Source organism: Procambarus clarkii, chromosome 27 (genome assembly GCF_040958095.1).
Source record: "Procambarus clarkii isolate CNS0578487 chromosome 27, FALCON_Pclarkii_2.0, whole genome shotgun sequence".
Taxonomy (NCBI): domain Eukaryota; kingdom Metazoa; phylum Arthropoda; class Malacostraca; order Decapoda; family Cambaridae; genus Procambarus; species Procambarus clarkii.
The window spans coordinates 20,767,888-20,779,063 of record NC_091176.1 but is presented as its reverse complement, the minus strand read 5'-3'; the positions used below and the strand labels follow the sequence as shown (position 1 = coordinate 20,779,063).

The 11,176-nt window shown below is 37.7% G+C and overlaps 1 protein-coding gene across 15 annotated transcripts in view; it reads right to left on the bottom strand.

Moving 5' to 3' along the window:
- Positions 1 to 3,098: 3,098 nt before the first annotated feature.
- Positions 3,099 to 11,176, bottom strand: part of LOC123762528 (peripheral-type benzodiazepine receptor-associated protein 1) — a 289,954-nt gene continuing 281,876 nt past the window's right edge. For all 15 annotated transcript variants that reach the window (XM_069332422.1, XM_069332412.1, XM_069332416.1 and 12 more), the window contains 3 exons: positions 8,151 to 8,330; positions 6,140 to 6,287; positions 3,099 to 3,237 (listed from right to left, as the gene is read on the bottom strand). In XM_069332422.1, coding sequence (XP_069188523.1) covers positions 6,232 to 6,287; positions 8,151 to 8,330 — 236 coding nt within the window. In that variant the 3' untranslated portion in view covers positions 3,099 to 3,237; positions 6,140 to 6,231. The remainder of the gene's footprint in view (positions 3,238 to 6,139; positions 6,288 to 8,150; positions 8,331 to 11,176) is intronic.

Below are 11,176 nucleotides of genomic sequence, written 5' to 3'. Positions count from 1 at the left end.
ATATAGTTATAAAGATATATAAGAAAAAAGAATAAATTATATATCATAAACTACAAATATATTAATAAGTATCAAAGAATATAAATAAATTATCAAAACATGAAAGTATAATATTTTATTTATATGAAATGTATAGAAAAACATACAGTACATTAGCTAAACCTTAATGCTCTAAAGTATGTAGAGGGCCGTGAAGATATGTACAACAGAGCCAAGGGTAAATGACATCTTGACCTCTACACTACTCGGTGCAATTCTCTACAAACAATGTGTTGTCTACTCTTAACTCATGAATCAAACGTTTATTGATTTCAGTTAGCAATTAGTCCATAGTAAAAGTTCTTATATATAATTTTAATATGTATATTACTATATGCATGTATATGTGAACGCCATATGAATATATAATAGTACTGTATATTTTGTTAGCGGTGTATGGTGATATGTCTGTAAATTGTTGTGTGTATGTATATTTGCGTGTATGTGTGTGAATGAATGAGAGAGAATGTACTCACGTAGTTGTACTCACCCAGTTGTGCTTGCGGGGGTTTAGCTCTGACTCTTTGGTCCTGCCTCTCAACTGTCAATAAACTGGTGTACAGATTCCTAAGCCTACTGGGCTTTATCACATCTACATTTGAATCCGAGAATGGAGTCAGCCTCCACCACATAACTGCCTACTGCATTCCATTTGTTAACTACTCTGACACTGAAAAAATTCTTTCTAATGTCCATGTGGCTCATTTGGGTACTAAGTCTTCACCTGTATCCTCTTGTTCGCGTACCCCCCGTGTTAAACAATTTATCCTTATCTACCTTGTCTATTCCTCTGAGAATTTTGTAGGTAGTGATTATGTTTCCCCTTACTCTTCTGTCTTCCAGTGTCGTGAGGTGCATTTCCCGTAGCCTTTCCTCGCAACTCATGCCTCTTACTTCTGGGACTATCCTCATGGCATACCTCTGAACTTTTTTCCAGCTTCATCTTGTGCTTGACAAGGTTCGGGCTCCATGCTGGGGCCGCATACTCCAGGATTGGCCTTACATATGTTGTATACAAGTTCTGAAGGATTCCTTACACAGGTTTCTGAAGGCAGTTCTGATGTTGGCCAGCCTCGCATACGCCGATGTTATTATTTTTATGTGGGCTTCAGTGTGTGTGTGTGTGTGTGTTGTGTGTGTGTGTGTGTGTGTGTGTGTGTGTGTGTGTGTGTGTGTGTGGTGTGTGTGTGGTGTGTGTGTGTGTGTGTGTGTGTGTGTGTGTGTGTGTGTGTGTGTGTGTGTGCGTGTGTGTGTGTATGAGGAATGATGCCCAGTCACTTGAACGGTCGGGAATTGAGCACCGACCTGCAAGAAGCGAGACTGTAGCCCTACCGTCCAGTCCAAGTGGCAGAGTGGAGGAGAATGAGGAAGGCTGAAGGTAAATTGTGCATTGTACAGATTTTATGTTACTCTTAGCTAAAGGATATTTCTGCCTATCTTTTCCCAGCCTCATATTGTAAACCCTGGTCCCCACAGAGGCCAAGTAGCCACGTGCCTGTATTCATACACCCATACATACAACAGCTCGTGCACACAGCCACACATATATCCATACGTGCTGTAATTATATATATTTAAACACAAATTCACCGTGTATCATTCTCTCACTGTCCATCACCGTCGACATAATGACATCTGATTCAAAGACATGCACAGGTGAGAGGATTTCGCATAGCATAACACTTTTAATGCTTTTATATACTCAGTGATTAAGCAGAGTGAAGTAGCTAAGTCAGTGTAACGTGTTTAAAAATATACGATTAAACAAAATTGTTGTACAACATGGTGGCGAGGAAAGCCGGGTGGTAAAGCGTGTCTTTATCAAGTGATAAAGTGCTATGCAAAAAGAAAGATAAGTTATGTGCAAAAAAATGATAAGTGATGTGCAAAAAGTGATATAGCGAGTGTAAAGTGGACGAGGAGGAATACATCTGCCTCCGTCACGTATTTTAAAGCGAAAACATTTTACCCAAAAATATTGGAAGAAATCAAGACCGCTTCCGGTCCAAAATGTTCGCTCAAATTTGACAAACATGGAGGATGGGAACCGTTGACTCATCTTAGGCTTTCATACAAACATGACATCGAACTGTCTTACTTTAATCTGTCCTCAAAGAGATTATAATCGGAAAAATTCTACTCAGATACTCTCAAAATTATGTACACTACTGAAACATGGATATATCTGAAGGCTCTCGTTAATACAAAAGGAGAGCCACATACTGTAAAACACTATTCACCAAGACTACACTTAAAAAAGTCTGAAACTCACTACATAAGACGGCTAAAAAGAAGACTTACGACGTCTAAAGTCTCTCCTACAGAGTCTAAGGATTGCTTGGGGGTATCCATTCAAACTATGTACAATTTCCATTATGTTATGAAGGAGCATGTGCGTTCTTTACCTTTTAACTGCCCTATGGTATTGAACAAAGAGTTTGAGAGTCTGGCCAAACCACTCCTTGTGGGGCCTGCCAAGAGCCAGTGAGGGAGGGAGGTTGAGGGAGAGAAAACGCGAATCTTATTCATCTTGCCCAATGAAAACTATTATCTATAGATACGGAACCTTAAATATGAAATGAAACCTCAGTTTATTTACGGTACCTCATATATTGAATAAAGTTAATTCCAAATTATACTTATTATTCATTATATTATTTAGGTTATTCATGAATTTTCCTATAGCTCTATAGATACAAGAATTTTTCAATCTAATGAGATTTATTAGCATGAGTAAAAAGAGAGTGAAGCAAGCAGAACAATGTTTACGGTGTGGAAGCATCGCCAGCAGCAGCAGTGTGGTGAGCCAGACATTCTTAGCACCTGCCGCCCGCGCCATCACATGCGGCTTTGCTACCACTCCTCCCGTGGCCGCAGGTGGTCGGGGTGGACTCAGAGGGCGTGGCAACACTCACCTATGGCCGGGATGGGGGCGTGGGGGCCCTGTTGCCCCTGTTGGTGGCCCGGGTAGATCTCCTTGTCGCTGAGGTTATCTTCGTGGTCCAAGATGGTCTGACCCAAATGATCAGTTCGAACACCTGGAGCTGGGGCTCCACGACGCCCCAATAATCTATCACGTAGAGTCCCAGGGCCACTAGCGTGAGGGCCAGGCGGGCCGTGGTGTGGGCCAACGGGACCGTGGTGTGGCCCAGGCAGGCCATGTTGCGGGCCTGGTTTATGGCCATCGGCATGCATGTCCTGTCAAGATAAGAGAACTGATCTTAAAACAGCAGTCAGGCCGAGGCCCTCGCAGCCACTGCCGGCCGAGTCTTACACCTGGTGTGTCCTACCCCCTGTACGCCCTCACCGTGCTCCCCCATGCCCCTCCCCGCCAGCGCCATGCCTCACGTCCCAGGATCTTCCCCCACCCCAACCCCGCCCAGCCAGCACCTCCCAACTCTCGATATTGATCTACAGGTCCCCACGAAAATGACTCGACCCTCGCCAGCAGGTCACACAGGAAAGCTTGTCTGTAAAAACAAAATATCTGTACTCTCAATAAGCTGTCTTACATATAACTTTCTAAGATTATATTATATATTTTCATGAGGCTCAAGCAAATGGTAGAAATATTTTTTTTTTTTACTCGTCAACTCTGGATAAGCCAACATAAAATTTCTCTGGTGAGTTTAAATACAAGATGTGTTCTAGGACCGTGATAAATATGTGTGACAAGTAAAGAGCACATTTTGAATTAGTTCTAACTTGAACGTTAAAACCATTACAAAATAAAATAATTTAAATGAGACAGTCATATACACTGGATTTCGTAATACCTTGCTTTAAAAGTTGACGAGCTGGCTTAATTGACATATTGTACACTCAAGGAATCATAAATGAGGCCCAGTGGTTAATACTTCACTAAATGTACAAATTAATTAATTTAAATCATATACAGACAGACTTCATGTGATGTCCTTTATAACTAAAAAAATATAAAACTAAATGAGAAACCTGGCTACATTCAGACAACCAATCAAATACAATTGCGTATAGGAGAAGAAGAAGCGATGGTGCTATCACAGGCGTCTAGTTACCTCTTCAGACAACTCAGTTTCACTCTCTTCAGCAATATCTGACAACTCGGAGGGGCGATCCATGTCTGAGTTCAACATTTCATCATCTTCTGCAACTGTTGAGATGAGGGAGGGGAGGGGAATGAGGCTAAATAAACCAAAAAACTAAAAGTAAGCTGGGGTGATTTATAAAACTCATGCAATTAAAAATTAATGCATTACATCAAAGAGGAACTTAATTAGAAACAGACATAAATACGCAAATTATATAAGGGATTCTAGGAAACCAATAAACAAAATATGCACAGTGCATAAAATAAAATAATGGTTAACACAACATATCAAGAATTTGTAACTAGTTTTATTCCTATTGCATACATATATATATATATATATATATATATATATATATATATATATATATATATATATATATATATATATATATATATATATATATATATATATATATATATATATATATATATAAAACAGGTGTATAATAGTTTCGTGCAGAAGCGCAAAAGGAATAATTGGAAGGCGGAGGGGGGGAAGGGTGTGAGAGAGTGAGAGAGGGAGAGAGAGAGAGAGAGAGGAAGAATGGGAGAGAGAGAGAGGAAGAATGGGAGAGAGAGAGGGAAGGGAGAGATGAAGCTGCGTTTGTCTGTGTCTGACTGCTAATAATGACAGAATAGCAGGTTGAGACTTAGCGGACTCCCATATTAAGAGACATATTGGTCTCTACTAATATTTATTGAAACAGTTCAACTAAAATTCCTAGTTAAGATACTAGTATTGGTTGGATATACGAGGTAAAGAGAAGCTGAAGGTTCTTTCCTCACTGTCTCTCCCTACTTAACACAGAATCATGGTAAAATCTATTTAGCTGCAAACATTCTATACATAATTTTTATGTATTTGCATTATACAGGATAAACGTTGTGAACATATTCTAATTACCATCACACTGTTGCTGTCTTCACGTCGTCTTACTTTAATTTATGTAAAATAGTTTAAAGACATGTGAAAGGCTCTTCCGAGGCTTCCTAGTACTTCCTAATACTTCCTAGTACGTGCTTGATACAAAGTAATTTATTAGTATCCTTAGCATGGGACCTGAGGTCTTATTCTCAGTGTAAATATATACACCGGTCATTATAATCTCGGTAAAGAAGATCTCGGACTTCTTGGTTCTAAAAAAATTATATAACCTAATCTAAATTGATACATATTGTATTAGTGATATCGGGTTAGGTTACCCTGCGCCATGCTAATCGCAGATCACGCCCCAGCAATCTTTCAACACCTACGTATCCAATTACTGTTGGGTGCACTGGGCCGAATGGAGGGACGGATTGGGTGACCAATCGCTCTTCTCCTTCCAAGATTCGAACAGAGGTCCTGACTTTAAGGGGCCGAGTGTGTTAACCACTACTCCATGCAGTTTGTAATTCATATTTTTTTTATGTATTTATCAGTTACATTTTTGTTATATAGGGCATTAGTATATAAAATATTTGGTGTATTTTCGTGTAATTTTGTTTTTGTTTCCTCTACTTATTCTGAGACAGGAATCCGTCATAATTCCTTTCATTAATTTCGCGAGGTCCGCTAACATCTACAATGAAACTCGACTCCTGTTGACATGTCATTTACGTATATTAGAAATTTAATTGGTTCCAGGACCGATGAGTGTGCTGTGTGTGTGTGTGTGTGTGTGTGTGTGTGTGTGTGTGTGTGTGTGTGTGTGTGTGTGTGTGTGTGTGTGTGTGTGTGTGTGTGTGTGTGTGTGTGTGTGTGTGTGTGTGTGTGTGTGTTTGTTTAGGTACATAGAAAATAGAAACTTATCACAAGCAACAGAGGAAGTAGACTTATCACAGGTTGCAGAGGAAGTACACACATGAAAAATATACAGAGGAAGTAGAGACATTACAAATATATAGAGGAAGTAGAGAGACGCTTTCAAAATATACAGATAAATTAGAAACCCATCAATAAGCTACAGATGAAGTAGAAACTCATCATCCAGTGACAAAAGCTGCAAAATCTTTCACGGTCACAATAATCGGGACATAGGAGCTCACCTTGCCTCGGCCACGCCCACGGCCGAAGTGGGTGGGTATCTGACTGGGCACAGAGTCACCAGATACACTGTCCCTGCTCTTAGTCCGCACCGTCACCTGCTTGGGCTCGAACCTGGTATCTTCGTCAGGTCAATTAGGGCGTGGTCACCTGAGGGAGTAATATAAAACATTTTATGATTCTTATAATGATTATGAAGGTAGTAATGCAGCGTGTCTGCTTTATTAATATTAATAATAATAAATATAAATTATTATTAATAATAAATAATAGTAAATAATAATTAATATTAATAATAAGGCCTTGCAAGGTATACATAATGTCTAGTGAGGTCTGCTAGAAGGCCTAGCAGGGTCTGCCCGAAGGTTAGGCAAGGACTACAGTAGGGTCTAGTAAAATCTGGAGAATGGTCAAGCAAGGTCAGCGAGTGTGCCTATTATAAGCCACGCTGGATAATGGCAGTGAGAATTTTACGGAATTCAGCACCACATTAATATTATGCGAGAATACAGTTTTATTTACAGCGATCTCAGACACACATCAATAGCAACGAAAAACAAAATTGATGTTAGAATAACGATTGTGATTTAATTTTTCATCAAATATTAACGAACAATCCTAAAATCTTTGATTTGTTTGTAAAGCTACAAACAAATTCACTTTTTTTTTATCCACTTTGTAGGATCCAGAATTTGAGACGGCTCTTCCAGGTCTACCAGGCGTGCAAGACTGATTCAGCAATAAGAGAAAGTGAACCTAAAAAAGACATGTACATCAGTACGTTTGGTGGCAAATAATATATAGCCAATGATACATGCGTATTTATTTATTATAGCCCCTTGAAGCAGAAAATAAAGTACAGGAAAATATGTATCATTTTTCAAATATTTATTAAAAAATACTTACGGAGAAATGCATCCGTTTGAAGTCCAGATCAAAGGCTAGTATGCCGACAGAAATATTCTCTCCGAGTAATGAGATCTCATCGATAATAAGCTATCCAGCTTGCGCATCCACAGCAGTAAGAACTAAACCGGCTGGAACCTTGCACGCTGCAATTTTTCACGTCTTATTTATCCCATATCAGTTCAAGCAATAGGAAAATCCAATCAGATCGATTGGCAGGAGCCTCGTGACGTCCCAAAGCTTGTTCGTATCCTTCTACGAATAAGGATTATGAATGGTTGACAAGGTGTACGCACCAACGTCTTTCGTGTGATGCTCGGATGTGCTTTTGAGGGGGAATTTGTATGCCATGAAAAAAGAGCTTACCCAATTTTATATTTCGTGTAGCAATGCGTATCAAATGTCCGCGTAACGTATCCCAGTTAAATCAGATGGTGGGGGTAGAAGGAATGGATGGTTACAGAGGAGGTCAATGAATATGATTGGAAGCAATGAAGAGGGTAGGAAATACAGAACAAGATGTCATTCATGAACATATGGGTAAACTAATAATGACTATGTATTGCGCTGTGTATAAACATAAAAGCTCGAGGGTATTTGTAATTACTAACTTACTATAGAGTGAACAAAGACTCAATGAGCAGAGAAAACAGCATTGATGATAAGATTAATGAATTTAAATCATGTGTAATAAATTGTTTACTGTTTCCTAAACATAAACTTCACATTCATTCAAGCCATCTGAGGTTTGTGGTTCATCATAATGTTTGGAAACTCTGTCCAACAAATACATGCATGTGAGTGCATCTAGTACGAATACCCAAACACTTCAACATCGAAACGGACTCACAAACTTACAAACACGCCCAACTATGCCTAAATTACACCTCATAGCGCTCACACACACACAAACATGAAACTTAAACAGGCCATAAACATCCAAAAACACCCACACATATCCAAACCCGCCTATATACAGCCCAATCTTACCACAGACCGGAAAACCCGCCCACATCCAAATATACCAACAAACCTCCAAACAATCACACACCTATCCAAGTTAATAAAAATAATCAGTATCTCTCACCAAATGGCAGAAAGACTCACCTGTGGGACTCTCAACCTCGGTGACCTTCTTGCCGTCGGCATAGACAGCGTATCCGGTGACGGGAGCGCCGTTGGAAGTGCCGCCGGTGCTGTTGATGGTGACAGGTAGCCAAGTGACGAGAAGTGATCCGTCTTGAGGGCCTGGCTCCACCTGCACGTCCACGGGAGGGTCCGGCAAACCTGGAAGGGGTGGGATCAACACCTGTGCCACCATCTGCCTTGTTGCCCCAAGATAATCCTCTTTACACCCGTTTTTTTTTTATCAGGGATAGATATTGGATTCGCCGAGAGATGCATATTTTTAGTAACATGATATTGCGCTAATTCTTAGGTTAAGCTTAAGAGTGTGAAATAAAAATGTTCTCTTAGTATCAGCTTTGAAAACATATCTCGACAAATAAATCTACCCTTTCCTGGAAATAATATATATAAAATAAAAAAAGAAACGGTGACTGGGATCAACCTGGTGATTTTTCACTAGACCTCATGAAAATTCAACTACGTTACAAATACTTTTTTCTGTTAAATATATTAAGCAAATATTATGAGACTAATTTGTAAAATCTGCTTCATGGTCCTCAGCCACTGCTAGGAACAAGCTCATACTGTTTTAAGTATATAAGGTACAAAAGAGGTCTACCTCTGATATATATTTAAATATGTTCTGATTGTTATACTTTTTGGGTCATATTTAGAATTAAAGTTAAAATAAATAAACAAATATTCATAAGAATTTTTAACACATTCAGGTTGTAATTAATCTCTAAAACCTTAAAAAAACATTATTAATTGTTCCTCGTAATACCTTATATTCTTGAAAATGCAACTTTTGGTAAAGCCAGAGCATACTACGCTGTTGCTTCGCGTATTTCTATATTACATTCAATAATCAAATTCAACCTATTCTCAGGACAATGGAAATTGCTGAATTATTACTTAAAAAATAAAGTAAGCAGCTCAAACGAAAATACACATGCATGCATGAGAGGGAGATAAGTGCATGGGGAGTGAGGGGATAGTCCTGTGGTCGGTAAGTGTTAGGGATTTGCTCTTTTGTCGATTATTTTGCTGTTTTATTTGTTACCATTGCAAGTGCAAGAGAGATGTTCTGTGATACGAGGGCGAGTGTAAATTGGTTGTTCTATGATCAGTGATGGGTATTCAGGGGCCGTTCTATGGTCAGTGAATGGTGTACAGGGTTTTTATAGTCGGTTGAGTAAGGACAGAAGAGTTTCATAGAGGTAGTCTGGAGAAAAAGGCAAAGAGAACTTCCTGTGGTCGGTGCAAAATATGAAGGCGTAAGAGTTAATGGATAAATCTTATGATTAGTGTTTGCCAAATAACAGATTCCTTTATATAGTTTATCAAAGAGTCTACCACAGACAATTTAAACCATAGTATATCTCCACATAAATGGTATCAACAGTCGACAGTAAACGAGTAAGTTAATAAATACTCGCACTAGTTAATTCCAAGTATCCTTAACGTATTATCAACATTGAATCATGAGGCAGTCATATTTAGATATATTTATTATTTACGCTCAACAGGTGAGTAACTCTTTCACTACCACAATATAATTTTCATGAAGACTTCTCTAAAGCTGGCTTTTATAGACTGAAAAAAGCGCGTAATTATATTGCAAATACTGGAGAAGCAGTTCCCTACAGTGAATCTTACGTTTAACTTATACCATGTTAAATTTTGAATTAGTAGCTGGAGAAACGTGACTTTGATACCACGCCAGGACTGCCTGACCTTTTTAAATACCAAACAATGACAAGTGTTATGAATAGTTGCTGTCCACTCCTTCCGTCGTTAGGGGAAAGGGTGGGGGCACTGTTCATAATGTTTGACAGTGTATGACGATGAAAATCTTAACTGAATAGTAGCTACTAGATTTTTCACAATTTATTAATTGTTCGCTAGTTTTTAGGGTGTTTTATTAGATATAAATTATCACATGAATGTAAATAGTCTGACACTGGGTTAATGAACACCAAATAAGATTTTCTTTAAACTTCCATTACAGCCTCTAATGAAATTTGAAATTCACCTTGAAAATTCACCAGAAGTTAAATTGTGTGCAAATAATTAGCAAGAGGATGTTAAGATCTTTATGCTCAGTGACACTTAAGGTTCACCTTAGATATCCAACAATTGATTTTGAAGTTGTGTTACTTTGTTAGTATTTGTTGCCGGTATCACATACTGTCAAGCTGCCGTGTACAGGAGACTGACAGCCAAATGTAATAAAATTTCTGAATATCAAGAAATATATATATTAAATATATGTGTATTTATATATTTATATATATATATATATATATATATATATATATATATATATATATATATATATATATATATATATATAATATATATATATATATATATATATATAAATATATATATATATATATATATATATATATATATATATATATATATATATATATATATATATGTCGTACCTAGTAGCCAGAATGCACTTCTCCGCCTACTATGCAAGACTCGATTTGCCTAATAACCCGAGTGATTTTTTTTCTATTAATAATAAATTGTTTCCAATAAGCTTATTTAAAATATATTTGGTATATTATATTAAGAACATAAATTATTGATTTAGTTATGTTAGTTTAGGTTAGGTTAGGTTAGGATGGATAGGTTAGGTTGGGACATATATCTCCGTTAGTTTTAACTCAAAAAAAAAATAAACTCATACATAATGAAATGGATAAATTTATCATTTAATAAGAAAAAAAGGAAAAAAAATCAGGAAAACTTGGCATATTAGGCAAATCGGGCCTTGCATAGTAGGCCGAGTACGACGTTCTGGCTACTATAGGTACAACATGTACAACATATATATATATATATATATATATATATATATATATATATACACACACAACATATGCACGTTTACATAGATTGAGGGTTCCTTCCACCTCTTTTTTTGCTTATATGACTGAGGAGATAATAAACATGGGACACAAGATATAAGGAGCAGAAGAACAATAATA